The sequence below is a fragment of the Cricetulus griseus genome (assembly GCF_003668045.3).
Source record: "Cricetulus griseus strain 17A/GY chromosome 1 unlocalized genomic scaffold, alternate assembly CriGri-PICRH-1.0 chr1_0, whole genome shotgun sequence".
NCBI lineage: Eukaryota > Metazoa > Chordata > Mammalia > Rodentia > Cricetidae > Cricetulus > Cricetulus griseus.
In genome coordinates this window covers 150,767,902-150,787,446 of record NW_023276806.1, presented here as the reverse complement: position 1 = coordinate 150,787,446, position 19,545 = coordinate 150,767,902, and the positions used below count along the sequence as shown (strand labels likewise).

Genomic DNA, 19,545 nt, shown 5'->3' with positions numbered 1-19,545 from the left:
TTCCACTAACTCAATTAGGTTAGGTCAGAGAAAAGATGGAAGAAAGATAATTACTAACTGCAGAAAGAGAAATGTTTTGTTTCCCTAAACAGAAAGTATGAATTTGCTTTGTGTGCTAGGCTAATAATAATCCAAAATGCTTAGTATATCGAACTTTTGTATTCGTTCTGAAAGCATGACTGGTCTCTCTTGTTCTGGATAGAGACGGAGAAAGTGCACTTTATGGTGGAATAGTGTTGTGACAGAACTTTTCCTGGGGAGACACAGACCCAGATTAGGACCTCTGGACAGACCAAAGTATGAATAACACCAAAGTCAAACTTGGTGAATCAGTGAGTGTTATTGGAAGAGTATGGGTGAGGAGCAGAGATGCATCACCAAAGCCCACCTAGGCATGGGTGACATCTCACAAAAGCTGGAACCTGGAGTACACTGCACAGCCTGCCGGCAGCTTAGCAGGTTGAGTGTGTCTTTTCCAGTTGACTCTGGTCTAAAGCTCTTCCAGGCAGCTCAGCTGGTTTCTGCTTCTTCCAGGCTGCTGGTCTTAATGTCCTCTTCGAAGCTTTTTTCTCTCATTCTCCTTTGCAGTTCTGCTTGTCCTGGAGGAACTCCCAGCTTCATTTGCTTACTCTGACAGGGAGGGGCCTAGTGAATCTGCTCATTTTCAGGGACTTCCTGAAGCTGTCTTAAGTTGTTTACCTGCCTGCTCAAGGAGCTTCTCTGTGAGATGGGATGTTTAAATTCTGCAGGAAACTGTTACACCACAAATAGCCCTTTGAAGATGTGGTATTTCAGTTGGTTGCTGAAAATGTAAGTGTTCTGTTTCATGCTTGTTGTTAGCCTCCACCATTTCCTCTGTTCTGAAGCCTTAGCTCTATTACATGTTTTCATCATTGTCAGGGGCTCTCTGGTGTACCAAAAAGGTATTCATTGCCTTTTGGGGGATGTTGCTAGGAATAATATTTTGTCCTACCTTGGTAGGCTGTTTCTGCAGCCCTCACACTGTGAGAAGGTGACATTGTTATGTACCCAGGGAAGAGACAGTAGTGTAATATCAGAAGGGATTCCCCTCTCCTTGTGTCCCTTCTCATTTTTAACTCTGAGTGAGGAATCTTGCACCCATTTCCAAAGGAGAACGTCTCAGTTTAGAGCGCATCAAGCTGCCTCTTTACTGGTGTTTCTGCCAAGTGGGGTTGCTTCTGTCAGCTCCTTTGTTGTTGCTTACTAAGCAGACACTATGTGAGTACTTCAGTGTCTACCTTTATCTAGAGTATGTAACTTCTTAGTAGTGTACCCTTACAAAGTGGACAAGAGTTTTTTTCCACGAGTTTCCTTACGTTCCTTCGGTTTTCACCTCCACCTCTGACCCCCCCCACCCCAGATATTATTTTATCTTGTTTCAGAGATTTATATATAGAATTAGGTTGTGTATGTGTGTCTAACTTTTGCTAAGCATACTGTCCAAAATTTTCCCAAGGATTTTTGTTTGTTCCTTTTTATGTTGTTTTTCCATGTTGTTTGTCCCTTTATTTATTGCTTAATAATATTCTATTGTAGGACTACCAGTTTTTCCCTTTTTGTGTTGATGGTCATTTAGGTCTTTTTTCTTTTGCTTTCATGAACAGTGCTACCATTAAATATTTGTATGGACAATTTTTCATTTCTTTTGGGCAAATAAATAGTAGTTGAATTACTAGGCCAGAGAACAGTGCATATTTAACTTTTCTGAAGTTGAAACTACCAAACTTTCCCAATCCCCAAATGATCATACCATTTTGTATTACTGACTGTAGTATACAAGGCTGATTGCTTCTTGTTCTCACAGTATTTGGTGTTGTGTCTTTTTAATTTTAGATGCTGTAGCAAGTGTGTAGCATTATCTTATTGTGTCCTTCAGATTCATTTCTGGTGGCAAATTATTTTCAGCACTTTTCATGTGTGAATCAGTCACTAATTTTCTTTGTGAGGGGTTTGAACTATTTATTTTTTTACTTTTTTCATTAAGTAGCCTGGTCTACAAAATGAGTTCCAGGATAGCCAGGGATACACAGAGAAACCCTGTCTCAAAAAAACAAAAACAACAACCCCCAAAAATGAAGCATGGATATAAATGTCATATCCAGCTTTTATATTGTAAACACTGTCGCCTCTTTCATTGCTTCTCTGTTTTTTTTTTTTTCTTTGACAGTATTCTTTACCTTTGGAAAAAACAATTATCCAAAAAGTTTGTTTTGTCTTTTGCAATCATTACTCTTCTCTATCCTATTTAAGGAGGTCTTTGCTCCTCCAAATTAGGATATTTTCTGTATCTTTTTTCTAGAAGTCATATAGTCTTAGTTCCCATGTTAGATATAAAGTCTTGTTTTGTTTTTGTTTTTATTTTTCAAGACTAGGTAGCCCAGGCTATCCTGGAACTCACCTTGTAGACCAGGCTAGCCTCAAACTCAGAGATCCTACTGCCTCAGCCTCCCTAGTGCTGACATTAAAGCCATGTGCACCACCACCTGGCAGGTCTAAAGTCTTAGCTGAGATTAGCTTTTCCTTTTGGTGTGATATGGAGGCCCGGGTTCCTTGTTCTTGTTTGGGTACTGAGTTATGGTTTACCACCACCTATTCAAAGAGCAGTTTCTTTCTTGTTGGCTTGCTTTGATGCTTGTCAAGAGTTCGTTGACCTCTCAGTATGAGGTGTTTGGGACTTGTGATTTGTTTCCATCTTTCTCTCTACATGCCAGTGTCATATCATTTTTATTACTGAGGTTTTGTTTTTTGTTTTTCAAGACAGGGTCTCTCTATGTAGCTCTGGCAGACCCTGAACTCACTATATAGAGCAGGGTGGCCTTGAATTCATAGAGATCCACCTGCCTCTGCCCCCCAAGGGTTGAGATTAAAGGCCTGTGATATTAGTGCTTGGCTACTGTAGTTTTACAGTTAAAACCATGTTTGTTTCAGGTATCCAAGTCCTTTGTATATCCATCCATGTGAATTATGGAATCTGAAACTTTATAATAAAACATTTTGGATTTTTTAAAGCCTGTTGGGAATACAATGATTTACTATGAATTTATTGGTTAATTTAGAAAGAATTTAGACTGTAAGTCATGTTATAAAGTCTTTTAGTTCATTTCATCCTGCATTTATTTGGGTTTTGTTTACTCTGCAGCTCTTAGTGTAGAGATCTTAACATGGTTTCCTGTGTGTGTGTGTGTGTGTGTGTGTGTGTGTGTGTGTGTGTGTGTAAAGGGAACTACCGTATTTCACAGTGATATGAATGAAGAATTGGTGGCTGCCTTATAGATGCATACAAACACATTTTTTCTCTATGGTTTCTCAATTCCTTATAAATAATTATGTGTCAATTTTATAGGAATAAGACAATTTAAAAATCAAAGGGGAACCAATGTATTAGGTAGTCAGTGTGCTGTTGAATTTTGTTATTGATTCATGATGTTGAATGATTGTTCCCAATACAACAATCTGTGTAACCAGGGTCCTTGCTGCCTTTGCTTGTAGCAACATGTCTGCAGTGATGCAATTCAAACACTACTTTGTTTTTTTTATAGGCATTAAAATATATAGGGAATAAAGTAAGAAGACAAAGAATGTGGGGCGGTGGACCAAAGAAAACAAAAATAGAAGAAGCAAGAGAACTCCTGGCTTCAACCATTCTGACCCATGTACCAGTGAGTAATTGCCAGCTATGAATGATGTTGGCAAGATTCCTGAATTCCTCCCAAGGGCTCTGCAATACGGTTTATGCTGTTTGAAGTGTATCCCCAAGAGCTAATTCTAGACTGTACTGCCCTGTTGGGACTTAGTTTCCATTATTAGCAGTATTGGTATTCAGTGTTGGCTGTATCATTTTTTTAAATGTTCATTGGCTTGAACTCCAGAGTTTCCAGCTTCTCTCACTTATAGGGAAGACTCTCTCTCATCCACAACTGGGTGACTTGCTTTATCACTTGACTGGTGAGTGAACAGAGAGAAGCTAGAGCTTGCCTACTGGCCTTGAAGTGGGTGGTGTTTGTTTTCTGTTAACTTATCATTATAGGTTAGCCAGAGTGGTGTGTGGGCTATTTCCAGGAGCCATCCTCTCCATCAGTGAGTGTATGTGCCCCTTTTGCTATATCAGAGCTCCCAAGTGTTTCATTCTGGATGATATAATTCCAGGGTTACAACTATACCTTCAGGGAATCTATGGATGTAGACTGGCCTTGTAGTGGCCTTCAGGTTCAGTTTTCTTACCTTAAAATACTTGGAGCAAATAAGAAATATGTCTGCACTGCTCTGTGGCTTCTGCTTGTATGTCTGTGATCTAATTCAGAGAATTATAAAATTCTTATTATTGAAGCTGTGTTTCATTGGGTTTTAGGCTCTTTTGGATGATTGAAAAGATTTTAAAATTCAAAACAGTAAAAGTGGATAAAGGGAGCAGGAAGAGGTTTGGAGCTAGAGATATGATTGATCAGATCCTGGTTTTGAACTCTTGGTTTTCCTTGCACTAATTTGAAGTTTTCTGAACTTAGGTTATAAAGTAGCACTACTTCCCCCAATTCTCTTGTGATGATTTAAGGGTACAGCCTACACAGAGAGCTCTATTTCCCAGCTCTCCAAGATACATTAGGAGCCTGGCTTACCTTAGACTGTAATGGCAGAAAGAGCCTTGTTGACCATGCTGGCTGTGCAGACCTTTACTAAATTTGAGACATAAAGCATAATTCCTTTGCGCTTCTGCAAAAGAGATTGAGCTACTGTTTTTAAATTTTGGCTATGCATATTTTAGTAAAGAGTAGATGAATTAGGAAAAAACTTAAGAGTTTTCAAATAGTTTAAGACAGTTTTTTTGTTTGTTTTTAACATAAGTTGAAACTTTGAGGGCAATACAGGAACATGAGGTATTACCAATGTAAAGCACTACTGTTTATTGTTCTTCAACAACAAACAGCAACTGTTTGTTGTTCTTCTTGAGACCCAGGCTCAAGAGCACTCTCATGCTAACACCCAGGAGTTTGTGAGGAATAGTGAAACTCTCCCTAGACCTGCTGAGTCAGAAACTCCAGAACAAGCCTCAGCCTAGCCATATGTATTTTAGCAAGTCTTCAGGGTACATGTTTTCCAATATACAGATTGGAAAACCTTAACTGTTAAGAGGGGTGTTATTCAGAAGTTTCTGGGTTCTGTTAACAGTTCTGTTCTAGCATTCCATTTTAGAGCTTCTCATCGATTTCAGGTAATTCATGTTAGCAGCCCCCAAGGAATGTCTGCACTGCTACTAGAAGTCTGCAAGTCATGTACAGTCATTAGAGTAGAGGGCTCCCACTTTCCACATGATTGTGGACATTGTCTTGGGAAAATGTACTCAGAGTGAAATAATTTCTGTTAGCTCTAGGGTTGGGTTTCATGTATATAATAGTTAAAAGGGGAGGTGGGTAAAATGAGCTAGAGAACCATGAATGTAATAGGGATGGTTGCTATGAATAATTCATGTTCACTTCTACCTGTAAGTCCACTAGTATTTATGTATGTGAAAGGGGAATGTGAACTGGGCTTTGTTGAAAATTTAAAATGTTATTAATAAAATCTTTTTCTCATGGATAAGCAGAACAACTATTATTATTAATCAGCCAGAAGAGTTAAATAATCAACACAACTTACCCAACATTAAGGCCAGGAAAATAAACTGGAATACAAAGTTCTGTAATAGTACCTGAGAAATAAACTATTTATTATCACTGCATAACAAGGAGATTCAAACCTTGGTGCTGAACAAAACTGTGTTGTATCTTCATTGGTCTGTGTTCACTAGTCCTAACCCAGAGTTGGAGAGGGTTTGTTGTCTTGGACCTGTCATGAAGTTGCAAATGGCAGCCAAGACTGGAGTCATGTCATGTCTCAGGACTCAAGACAGTGACTGTGCCAGTGTGCTTCATGACTGGAGAGACCTGGCCTGGCATCATTTCTGCCGTGTCTCAGTCAGACTCATCATAGGCTAGTCCACTATGGGCAGTGACTGAGTGGTGTGAGAGCATAGGAAGCAAAGCAGTTACCTTAGTTATCCTTGAAGGAAAACTACATAAGGCAGTGAATGCAGAGTTGGAGAGTCTGAATACCTCTCGGGAAGTTTATAGACTAGCTGAATTTCTTAAAATAGGGAGAATTACAACAATTCATTTCTTTCTTATTTGAATGTAATAACATTGATTCTCTGCATGAGGCACCTTAATTTAGCGTTCACCATCTCAGAATGTTTCTCCAATTTCTGAATTACAGGTAAAGGAATTCAATTTCCGAGCTAAGTGCATCTACACTGCAGTCATGGTGCGAAGGGTGATTCTGGCCCAAGGAGACAATAAAGTCGATGACAGAGACTATTATGGTAACAAGCGACTGGAATTGGCCGGACAGGTACTTTAATTATCTTCATGAAGAATTGTATTTTTTTAGTCACTTTAGATATGGACATACAAATCTATTAGACACTGTATGTAGTTTTGAAGTATAACTTTTGCATATGACTTAGATTTTTTTTAACCATGGGTAGTCTGTGTTCTTTAAATAGCCCTGTAATGTGTCACCTGTGTTTAATTTTTTGTTGAGATGTTTTCCCTTGCTCCAACCCTGTAATGTTGGAAGAGAAATGTGACTTTAAGTGAAATTAACAGTTGTCATAATTAACAATTTAATTTCAATTAACAAATGTTTCTTAGATACCTCTATGTTCCAGGCTTGCTCCTAGGTACTGGTCCTAGGTGTACAGGAGGAAGATAGACAGAGGTTTGTGTGTGTGTGTGTGTGTGTGTGTGTGTGTGTGTGTGTGTGTGTGTGTAGTGTGCATGAGATCAGGTGCACAAGGAGACTCAAGGCATCAGATCCCCTGGAGCAGGAACTACAGGTGGTTGTGAGCTGCCTTGCTTGGGGGCTGGCACTGGAAGTCTGTCCACTTCAGGAGCAGGACTCTCTTAACCTCTGATTCATCTCTCCAGCCTCAGTCAAGTTCTGAAACCATGTGTGAGTGAGTAACTGGGCAGAGGTGGGATTTCTAGACTCCGTAGCTCACGGATCTGGATTTCATTTTGCATGGAGTGGAAAACCACTGTGCAGTTTTAGTCGGGCGACATGAGCTGGGTTTTAGATGGGAGAGGACACTTGGAGATGATCAGGCCAAGAATGGGCTGGCCAGAAGGGCTGGACAGATCAGGGACATCCCACAACTAAAATTAATTGTGATTATGTTCAGGGGTGGGGGTGTGAGCGTAAGTTGGTGTGTGCACAGTGGAGATCGGAGGACAACTTGTGGAATGGTTCTCTCCCTCTCCCGTGTGGGTGCTGGGAATTGATCAGGCTTGGTAGCAAGTACCTTTACCGATTAAACCATCTGTCTAGCCCCATAACTAAAATTGAAATTTAGGTTTTGGAAGTTAGAACAGTTTTTTAGGCTTATGAAGAGTCAGTATCTGGAATGTGGGGAAGCTGTTTGGTTAAAGGTTGATGCCTGTTCAGCAGGGGTTTGGTTTTTTTACCGCATTCAGATTGACTACTCACTCTGCAAGGATTTATAGTATCCCTACTACTAATCTTCATTTTCACCACTTTTCAATTAAAAAAAAAGCTCTTAAGTGAGTCCTTAAAAGAAAAAAAGTAGGGGGTTGTTTAGAGGAATATGGAAGGGAATAAGGAGGAGGCCAAAGAGGATATCCTGTTGCTTAGGAAATTGGAATTAAAAAGAGGACTCCCTCATGCAAGAAAACATAGCTTAATGAACAATGTAAGCACATAAAAGGTATTGTGTTGGCAAAAATGTCTAAAAACAATAGCTGCTAGTTCCCACCCATAGGATGCGGCAGTGCAAATGTGCTTTAGCTTTAGATAACAGAGTTGTCTCCACTGGCCTAGTGAGCTTTTCCTCAGTCTGACTGTCACCAGAGGGTTGCCAGGCCAGCTGCCAGTAGGTGTTAGCAAAACCTACTGATTTCAGGCTTAATCTTTGCACTTACCTTTTCTTTTTCGGTAATGTGTTCATTATTTGCTGCGCGTTACTCTGTTCTTTGTCTGCAAATTTTTTGTTTCTAATGCAGCTTGCTTTGTATGGGTGAGATATGGAATGGCACCAAAATCCAGCACCCTGGAAAGCCAGGGATTTCCATCCCAGGACAAAAGAATGCCGTCTTGACTTCAGAGATTGCCTAATCCCAGCTGTTCTGATAATGTAATTAAGGCTGCCTAATGTCTTTAATTTTGCAACCAGTTTGTGTGAAAAGGAGAATTTGGCACTCTGAAGGCTTAAACACTAAATAGCAATCTCAAGACGCCTAATTAGAATTCTCTGACATTAAGCTAATTGGTGAAACTGTATTTCAACAGCTTAACTTCTTTATTAATTTTTTTAGCATTTTCATTGAAAATCAACTCATGAGCTGTCAGCACTTTTCCCTTAAATATGATTTGCTCAGTGGTGCTTCTGTCTTCAGCAGATGGAAGGACCTCAGACAAGCAGTAAGAAGTGTTGAATGTTAGCGCAGCATCCTACCGTAGGAATCATTTTACTTCCAGCCTAGATATTGTGGGTCATTGTATGGCTTAGCCCACAGCCTCTCATTGCTCTGGCAACTGGACAGCATTATTTCTCTAAAGTTGAAATTTTAGGAGAGAAGAAATTTATTCCTGTAGCAGTTTTATTGACTGTGTGTTCCTATTCATTCATGTTTAGCACCAGGGACATTTTCTTCTGTTTGAATCAGGAGGCCACAAAAGATTCAGCTGGAGTCCGAAAAAACTTTTTCATAATTTGAGACAAAAGCAGCTAATTAAAAGGGCCCCAGGCTCTGTGGTCTGGCTAAGGGTCCTTGATTCTGTTCAGGATACTTGTGCAGGGTTCGTGCACTGCCCACAGGAAGTGGCTGGAACCGGCTCCTGTAGCCCCTCACCCCTCTGCACCTGCCTCCACTCCCACAGTCTTTCTTCCCGTGACTGAGACTGCTGGGTCTGACTGTAAGAGAGGATTAAGCTCTCAGAGAGGAAGTTTTCTTTTTAGAACACTTTTATAAATTCAAGTCCAAGATCCTGCTTCCTGATCTGCAGATGTGGGTTTAGTAGAAAAGTAGGTGGGTGTGTCCACGTAAAGGGAAAGGCATTTAAAGTGGTCCAACTTAGAAAAACTTTCCATGTTCAGAAAAATGTAATTGTTTTGAATAATTCTTCACTCCAAGTCATAAGTCTGCTTGCCCATTATAAACTCTGAAACATAGTCAGTATGGGATTTGGTGAATCTTCAACTTTAATGTTTTCTGTTAATCTCAGTATTCCTCTTTAAGTGAAAAATTGAAATGTCTTTGCTAGTTGACTTAAATCACAAACCAATATGTTGAACTTTTTTTGTTCTATTAATAACTGGAAAGCTTACATGGGAAATATGGATATAATTATAAATAGAGATTGGTGTTTGAAATAGCTACTGTATTTATTATTGAAGGAGTAAGCCAGCTCCCTCTTGTAGTATAATAGCTACTTAGGTTTTCCTCTCTGTGTTTGGTTATCTGTTGCTGTGGCACATGTTTGCCCCAAGCAGTGGCTTCACTTTCTTAGACCTCACAATTTTGTGAGTCGGGCATTCGAGTGGAACTGGGCTGTTTGCCTGATGAAGTCAGCCATTGATCATCTAGTGGGTGATGGAAAGGAGGACTGAAGGGCAAGGTGCAGTGAGGACCTGACTTCTCAGGGTGCCAGCCTCAGATGTTTTCATGGACAATACAGAAACTCTGTGTCCTAAGGCCTAGATGCACAGCCACACTATCATTAATGCTTCCCTGGGGGTCAGAATGGTTTCAAGCCCTGTCCATAGTTTAGGTCCTGGGGCACATGCCCCCGCCTTATATTGTTCTTACAGTTCAGGCGATAGCCAGAGGTTGGGACAAAGTTTATTTATATAACTTGGGGTTTCTCCCTGTGGCTCTTTTCCTTCTGAGAATTCTTTCCAGCTACCTGTGTTTATTAGCTGGGATTGCTTCTTTTTGGTTCTTCATCCAATAAAACCTAGAGGGGAGGTGAGGGGACCCTGGATCGATTGGTGGGAGGGGAGTCTCTGCATTTAGACCCATTTAGACACATCTCACAATGTGTTTTTTAGGTAAAAAGTCTCAAAAACAAGAAATGTAGTCATTGCTGAACACCTTCCCGGTTTTGCTGCCTGTGCCTTCAGAGGTGGTGATACTGTGCTCAGACTGAATCATTGCCAGTAAATGCATTCCTTAGGTGGTCTGCTAGTCATGCTCATTCTACACACAGCCATCTCACATGGCTCTACCATGACCAAATTATGTGAAAATGTTATTTAATAGCACTTATTTTAATGTAATTCTTAACATAAATAAAAAATATATCACACAGATGTGTGTTATGAAGGATACAAATAAAATGGAACACTAAAAGCTACTTCTCAACTTACACCATCATCAATGCCATTCCATTTACCTACCTGTTGTTTATTTCTCTCTCTGCTATTAGAGGTATTTACATTTATTATTATCATCTTGATTCATTACAGTGTTTAAGGTTTTTTTTTTTTTTTTTTGGTTTTGCTTTTGTTTTTGTTTTTTTTTGTTTTTTTTTTCAAGACAAGGTTTCTCTGTGTAATAGTAGCCCTGGCTGTCCTGGAACTCACTCTGTAGACCAGACTGACTTGAACTCACAGAGATCCATATAGCACAAATAATAAAAACCCAGAGACAGATATTGATGTTAAAGCTGAAGATCAAAAAAGCAAATCAGTCAGCCACTAGAGAGTTCTAACCTCCACCAATGCTCAGATCTAAGGGGCGAGCAGTACACCGAGCCTCAGACTTGACTGCACTGCTCCTCGGACTCACTGAGACTGCAATGAGTTCCTGTCTCCTCCTGCCTTTTATTCCTCTCTCCGCCCAGCCAAATCACTCCTGTCTCCACCTCCCTAGTGCTGGCATTAAAGGCATGAGCTCTGTTTCTATTTTAGACTGATTCAATCTCATGTAGCCCTGGCTGGCCTTGAGCTCACAGAGATCCATCTGTTTCTGTCTCCCAAGTGCTGGGATTAAAGGCGTTCGCCACCACAATCCAGCAAGTTTTTTGTTTTTGTTATTTGTAATTAATTATGTGCATGTGTGTGAGTATGTGCACATGAGTATAGATGCTCATGGAGGCTGGAGGTGGTAGATCTCCCTGAAGCTGCTGGTGCTCCAGGAGATTGTGAGCACTGGCTGTGGGTGCTAAGACTCGGCTCCCTTGGAAGAATAGTACACTACTTTGCCGCTAGCCCTGATGGCAAAATCGTAAACCGTTTTACTACAATATAAGTTTTGTTTATTTTTCAACTTCATAAATAAATTTATATCATATAATTCACCTATAACTTTTCTGCTCAGTATTATTTTTAAGATTTAGGGTAGGAGAGATGGCTCAGCCATTAAAAGCTAGACTCACACCAAAAATAAAAGATTAAACAGTGTTGTGTATCACAATAGTGCATTTTTATTTCTGTATTATAATCCATTATGTGTGGATACCACAAATATAAGTCTAATTATAAATATAAATACAACTACTGCTCTGGCCAGTCTACCAGTCAAGAGCTTTATAGATTTTCCTTTTTCTTTATCCTAACCTTACTCTTCACATTTCCTGGTTCCCATTTGTAAATATTTATAGCAGGAGGACTACATTCAAGGATTCAGGCTGTCTGAATATGTGTGCATTGGTTGGAGATGAATTTCTGATGCTCTTCATCTATGACTTTTTGGCCAACTTTAATGTTTTTATCTCTGGGGGTTTAGAGTAACATACTGTGTGTCCTTGTTTGCATTTCCTACTTGACAAATGAGATTAAGCTCTTTATCTGTTAATCAGAATTATTTCCTCTGCTTTGAAATATCTTGTTTTCATCTTTATTAATTTCAAGGAGATATTTTGTGTGTTTAGGTCCTGTTTTTAACCAATTACATATGCTATAGCTATCCTCTTCTAGCCTAAATTTTTTTTTAACTTCATGATACCTTTTAGCATGTATGAATTTGTGATCGGCTTAATTAACTCTATTTTTCAGTATTTTGTGCTTTTTGTTTTTGAAACTTAAATATCATTGGTATTTTTTCTTCAGACAGTTTTGAATGGTATAAAGAACCCTATTTCAGAGCTGGGGATTTATCTTAATTGGTAGAGTATCTGCCTAGCATGCTCAGAGTCCTGGGTTCAGTCCCAGGACAAAATAGTATGATGGTGCATTGCCTATAATCTCAGGATTACAGGGTGGGTCGGGGGTGGAGGGGTAGAGTCAGAAGGTCAAGATCTGGGCTGGAGAGATGATCAGAGGTTAAGAGTATTAGCTGTTCCTTCAGAGAGCCCAGGTTTGATTCCCAGAACCCATGTGGTGGCTCACAACTGTCTGTAAGTCCAGTCCCAGGGAATCCAACACTGTCTTCTGGCTTCCATGGGTACCAAGCACTCATGTGGTGCACAGACACACATACAGATAAAGCACACATGAATGTAAAGTAATTTTTTAAGTTAAAGTTCATACATACCATCATATAGCAAGTTTTGAAGCCAGCCTGGTATGACACCCTGCTTCAAAATGAAAGGAGAAGGAGGAAGAAGAATCCACTTTCATTGTTTTTCAGTTGTAACCTGTTTTCCCAGAGCCATTTGGTACATAATTCTTTGTTTTCCTGTCAGTCAAAACTGCACCTCTATGATGTAACGGTTGTGTGTGGGTCTGTTTCAAGGCTGTGTTCTAGCTTCAGTAAGCTTGCCTTTGCATCTATTACCTTTTCACAAGGCCTGAACTATTTTAGGGTCTTAGATTTTTCCTTATGAATCTTAGAATTAGTCTGCTGATTTTCATAAAATTCTTCTAGGGATTATCATTAGAATTACAGATAAGATTTTGGGAAAACTAGTATCTTAAAATACTAGTCTTCTTATTCATAAATCTTGTTTAGATTTCCTTTCATGTTGTCCATTAAAGATTCCTAATCTTCTCCAATGAAGGTCTTTTGCCCTCCTTTAAAAAAACAAAACAAAACAGCTATTTCTGACCCTAGAGAGATGGCAATTAAGGGCACTTGCTGCCCTTCTGGAGACCAGAGTTTGTATCCAGCACCTACAGCAGTGTCTCACGACCACCTGGAACTCCAACTTCAGAAGATCCAGTGCCTCTGCTATACCTCACACACCTGTAGTCACACACAAATAAAAAGATATTTTTTACTTTTTGGAGCTGAGGACTGAACCCAGGGCCTTTAGGCAAACGCTCTAACACTGAGCTAAATCCCCAATCCCAAAAGATATTTTTAAAAAAGATTTATTTCTAAGTATCTTTGAGTGATTTTAATGAGGATATCAATATGAAAATCTTCAAATATATAAAAGTAGTAAAATCAGCTGTCATTTATTCTGTGATTATTAGAAGTTTATCTTGTTCTGTCTGTGTCCTCTTGAGCACACTCCTATCCCCTCCACTTCTCAAAGTGGATTGTTCAGACAGCTTACAGCCATCAAATTATTTCAATATCTCAGATAGAAAATTACATTATATAGACATAAGATATGTCTCTGAATCATTTTCAGACTTAAACTTTTGCAGCAGTAATTTCTTACTATCATCAAGGACCCATGCATGATCTCCTACATTCTAGGTTTGGCGGATGGCTGTGCAGAAAAATAGAACCAGTAAGGGGGAAAGAGGAATAAATGAATTAATTAATTACAGCAGTAGATGATGTGGTTATAAAGACAAAGAAGTCCTGTGATGTGCTGTGTGCGAGTCAGTGTGGTGTTTGTCTCATATCCAAAGGGCTGAACACAGTGGAGCCAATGCTATATATTGCAGCCTAAATCTGAAGGCCTGGGAACCTGGGGTTCATTGTTGCAAATCCTGAAGTCAAAGCAGGAGGACGAGCCCTGCATGCAGTGCAGGAGCTGGGGCTCAAGGAAATGTGTCCTGCCTCTGCCTCTGGTCCATCTGAGCCTCCCTGGTAGATGATGCTTGCCCACATCCAGTGAGGATGGATGCAGACCTTCTTTATTCAGTTCATTGGTTCAAATGCCAGTCTCCTCCAGAAACATCTAAATAGATATACTCAGAAGAAATGCCCTGGCAGACCTGACACCTAAAATTAGTCCTTAAATACACCTATTATGTTTTTATGGTAGTGGGAATGGACTAAAGCACTAAACCACTGAGCTACCTACTTAGGCCTTTGAGGTTTGGGATGCTTTGGGGGTAGACGGGATCTCACTGTAGCTCAGACTGGCTTTGAACTCACTATATATCCCAGATTAGTCTCAAAATTTGTGTCCTTCTGCCTTCTCCCTCCCAAGTGTTAGGATTTCAGAAATGTGCCACAACACCTAGCCTCCTTATGATGTGATGTGTTTTCATGTGTGTTGTATGTATTAACATGTCCAATTGGGAATGGCGTTTGTAGAGACTAGATGCTCTTGTACGTTTTGTGTTTTCTGGCTGGACTACATAGTGGACAGCTATGTCCTGCAGTTGTCTGTCTCTGTGCTGTCAGGACTGATGATGTGGACTGGGGACTAGAATCCCTGGTTCACTGTTCTGCTGGCGGCTTTCTTGGTAGTTGATGACAATCATTTCCATTTTTCGTTATTTCTTTATAGTTTAGAAAGTCACAATATCTAATATTTTCATTCTAACACTTCTATTTTCTGGAATTTAAAAATTAATACTTTCCATCATCATCTCTTTGGTTCCCTTGAGACATAATTGATGTGTGAAAGGCAAGAAAAATGCTAGTTAAAATGCTTTTAAAAAAAAAAAAGACAGATTCTCATTCCAGTTGTCCTGGAACTCACAGATGTCCACCCTGTTCTTCCTCCCAAATGCTGGGATTAAGTTTGTGTGCCACCATGAATGACTTACAAAATACATTTTTTCATTTAAAATAGAGTTTGCAGAAGAATAATTTTGTTCCCCAGTTTCGAGTAGAGACAGTAAAATATGTTAGTTTCTTTCTGAACTTGATGACAAACAGGAATTTTTACTTAAATTTAACACTGGCTTCTCTGTTTTGTTGTTAACAAATGAACGATCGTAAGTGCCTGGTGGCTTTTGATTGAGATTGCATTTTGAATCTGTAGGACAATTTAGAGAGAACTGACTTCTAAAAAGCTTCAATCATCCATTCCATGACTGTGGTGCATTTCTCCTAGTGAGAGTTTCAGTCATTTCTTATTTTAAATACAGTTGCTTTTTGTTTATTAGACTTGTGTCTTGCAAAATGCATCTCTTCATGATGCAGTTTCTTTTAGGGTCCCTGTAACCTTCTCAAGATGTGTTATCATCAAGTAAAGACAGCTTTATGGCTTCCTTCTCATTATCGATATTCATCTTTGCCCCATGGAACTGAATGCCATTTCCACTGGTGTGCTAAATCGGAACTTGTCCCCAGTTTCCTAAAGGAAAGCTGTCTGTTTTCCTGTCCCTTTCCTATGGGCTGGGCGCCTGCTTTGGGAGTGAGGCAGAGATCCTTGGCCCAAGCAGGTTTCCTGCTCCTCCCCCATGGAAGCTGGGCTTCGAATCCACCCCATCCTTTGGTGTTGTGCCTTTTCTTGGCATTAGTGACCAGAGTGTCAGTTCTCTTCTAGTGGTAGTCTGCTGTTTGCTTTTCTGGGTGGGTCAAGGAACATTTCCTCCTCCACTCCTACATGGTGTAGGCAGCTTGCTGCCTCTCCCCTTCTATGAGCTCAGGTCCTCTTGCCTCCTAGACATGCTAAGCAGGAGGTTTCCTGACCCCTCCCCAGCTACTCTACATTTGATTTCTACTTCCAGGGAAGTACAAAGAGTTCAGTTGCCTCTGTTCTAACAAAGATGTCTTTCTCTCTTACTCTTATATGAGCAAGTCATGGGGGAAGAAAGCAAAACTTGTGAGTGTTGGCTTTTCCTGTGCTGAATACCGAAGAATTCTAACTCCCAAGATAAACTACAGTTGGCCTTAAAGAAGTCTAGGGTTTGGGGCCGTTTCTCTCACAGTGCCCCTGTTCTTGTTTTCCCACCTGTCTAGGCCTTCTGAGACAATGTAGTTTAGTTGTGCTTGAGTTTGAACCTCATTTAATAGGAAACACAGACATGACTTTGTATGATTTCTTCCATTGGGTGTTGTGTTTTTCAGGTTTTGCCATGACTTTGTCCTAGTTTTTGTTCATTTTCATTGGTAGCAACCAATTTTCTCATACAAGTGTCCCTCAGTTTGTCTAAATTTTGTTTATATAGGTTACAGTTTGTAGCTGATACTGGTGTCCTCATATAGCTAAATGCAGACTTCAGTAGGAAACCGATTTACAAAGTGCCTGCCACCAGCAATTCTCACTTTTGGTGACACCTTTAAACCCAGTGCTTTGGAGGCAGAGGCAGGCTAATCTTTTGTGAGTTTGAGGCCAACCTTGTCTCCAGAGCTAGTTCCAGGACAATCAGCTACACAGAGAAACCCTGTCTTGAAAAAACAAAAACAAACAAAAAAGAAATGCAGATTACTGCATTTTCCCTTAGATCTACTGAATCAGGAACTTCAACTTGTCAGATTTCAGTGCCTTTCTTTGTAAATTAAAATTGGTCAGTGAAACCTAAAAATCTGAGAGTATTATAAATTAAATATCTCTGACTGCCAGGTCCATATCACCTTTGCTGTCATTCAACATTCCTACATAGAGTTTGGCATAGATTCATCAAAATTCTGTACATATCCATTAAATAATATTGTTTTCAGTTTTAAAATTAGTCTTCTTTTTCTTAAAACAGAGTTTTAATTGAGACTTAAGCTTAATCATTGTGTCCTTTTTTTTTTTTTCCTAGCTCTTAGCTCTTCTTTTTGAAGATTTATTCAAAAAATTTAATTCGGAAATGAAGAAGATTGCAGACCAAGTGATTCCTAAACAAAGAGCAGCCCAGTTTGATGTTGTGAAACACATGCGCCAAGACCAGATCACCAATGGCATGGTGAATGCCATTTCCACTGTGAGTCTCCAGCCATTTCTGCAGTTGTGAATTCAAATAGACTAGATAGAATAGACAGAGATAGAGATCATAGACAATACATTTACATCAAAGAAACGTGAGAAGATCACTAATTCTCTTTGAGAGTTACTGTAAAGTTTTAGTGTTCACAATAGGAATTTTGTTAATATAGCTACTCCCCTGTTGCCATCTACTTATAGTTTTTCTACTTTTTATTAGTTGTTAATTACTGTGCTTAATTGACAAATTAAACTTTATCATGGATGTGTAGAAAACCAGCGTGCAGTTATAGGGTTCTGTACTTCCTGCATTTCAGGTATCTAATGGGACCTTGAAAAAGATCCCCCATAGATTAGGAAGGACTACTGTATAACTTCACTGCTGTATTAGAGTTCCTGATGTATGGCACTATGAAAAATACACTTAAAGGGAGAGGAGAAATCCCTTGGTTTAACTGTTAATAGTCCTTCTTCTCATGGGTACTTTCCTCCATTTTTTTCCTATAATGAAATTGACATATATCAGGTAGATTTTCTAGTTGACAGCTTTTGTCCAAAGCCATACAAAGGTGTTTTATTTCACAGTGGGGTTTATATTCTTCAGAGAGCTATCAGCTATTTCTTTCTGGGCTCTGAACCCATCCCCTGCAGCTGCTGTGTATTCAGGGCCGGGCTATTCACAAAGGTTATCAGATAGATATCTGCTCGCTTTTAAAAAGCATGGCAACTATAGGTCTGTCTGATAAGTCTGCCTCACATATGAAATTCCAGACACACAATTAGTCTTATGGATGGATCTTGCCCCAACAAAGAACAATGTGGCCCAACACGTTGACTCCCATAACCATGGAACAATAGTGTAGACTTGCTTCACTGCTCAGCTTCAGAGATTTAGTGGGTCTGTGTGTACAGCTTTAGAGTATCAGCTAGAGGTAACATGGAGGTGCAGCCGACTTCTGGGCCTTGGGCACATTAACCTTTTTGCTCTAGGCTCTCAAGGCAGAAGACCCACAATGTCAGCACTGTCTGAATAAGTGCTTCCCTTACTCCTGATCGTGTTCTTTTAGCATAACACCATTTTATCTTCCCCCACCACCTGCTGATAGAAAGCACTAGGCCTTGTGGCAGGTGTGCCTAGGTCCCACCAGAAGAACTTGTTTACCATGTTAGCTTCCCTGTGGAGAGATTTAGGCTCTGTCTCTCTGTCCCTGTGCTCCATCTTGTTTGCTCCTACAGAACACTAGAACAAATTCTCCCAGTTCCATTCCCCACCTACTTCCTATTTACTAGCCGACTGCCTCATTTTAGCTCTCTGCTGAATATTTACCTTATTTACTCTTCACCCTCTGGACATAAGTCCTGTCCCAAGAATAAAAGTTGAGTAGGCAGCAATCTGTGGGATGCCTGTTTGCTTGCTCTTGGCTAAGGGTTAGAGCTTTATGCCTAGAATTTAGCATTTATTCAAACTGTCAAAAAAAAATTAAAGATTTGTAAGAAATAGATTTTGAATTTAACAAATTAAAACTTGAACTCGAGGGAGATCCCCTGAAATCACATTTTAATATAAGCTGTTATTTGAGCTCCAAAAACAGTGATTCTCAACCTGTGGGTCATGACCACTTTGACAAGCATCTATCTCAGAAAATATTTGCTTGATGATTCATAACAGTATGAAAGTTACCCTTAAGTAACTGAAGTAGCAATGAAAATAATTGGGGACACCACAGCATGAAGAACTGTGTTGAAGGGTCCCAGCTTTAGGAAGGCTGGGAACACTGTCCTAAAACCCCCGCATTTTCCTGTTTTGAGGATTCTAAAGCTAGAATCCACAAGTGCCCTCCTGACATTGAATTCAAAGTTTATGCTCATTGTCCTTGAAGATTTTCTCAAGAAAATCCTCGTCAGTTTCATCTGGTTCATCAAGAGGAAGTAAAGCACCCCAGCACATACAGATGCTGTCCTCTGTGCTGTCATAAAGATAGCTGAGTCAAATGGTTTTTGAAATTTTTTACTTTGCTTTTTTTTTTTTTAAAGATTTATTTATTATGAATACAATGTTCTGCCTGCATGTATCCATGCAGGCCAGAAGAGGGCACCAGGTCTCATTACAGATGGCTGTGAGCCACCATGTGGTTGCTGGGAATTGAACTCAGGACCTCTGGAAGAGCAGGCAGTGCTCCTAACCTCTGAGCCATCTCTCCAGTCCAGATACTTTGCTTTCTTGATGCACACTATTTTCTACAATTCATGTTACTATGTATTCATGTTTTTGGAGAATAATATTTAATGTGTATGACTAATATAAACAAAAATTATATTTAATGTAATCTGATGTTCAGTATATAGGAGATAAAATTAGCATTCACAATTTACTCACGTAAGTCTATTTTATTATATTAATATTTCAGGTTAGCATACAGAGCAATAGAGTTCATCGTTATAGCATCTGTACTCTAATGACACAAATCTGTTTTAATATTAATGTGATCTCAGAAGTGTTTCTTGATTTGACAACATAGTATTTCTTAATGTGAATCATGTAGTTTT

At 39.6% G+C, this 19,545-nt stretch overlaps 1 protein-coding gene across 3 annotated transcripts in view; it reads left to right on the top strand.

The window, feature by feature from the left end:
- The window catches only part of Polr3b (RNA polymerase III subunit B), a 108,271-nt gene that overhangs the window by 31,211 nt on the left and 57,515 nt on the right, over window positions 1-19,545 (top strand). For all 3 annotated transcript variants that reach the window (XM_027392506.2, XM_027392507.2, XM_035450816.1), the window contains 3 exons: window positions 3,561-3,680; window positions 6,268-6,402; window positions 16,838-16,999. In XM_027392506.2, the coding sequence (XP_027248307.1) occupies window positions 3,561-3,680; window positions 6,268-6,402; window positions 16,838-16,999 (417 nt within the window). The remainder of the gene's footprint in view (window positions 1-3,560; window positions 3,681-6,267; window positions 6,403-16,837; window positions 17,000-19,545) is intronic.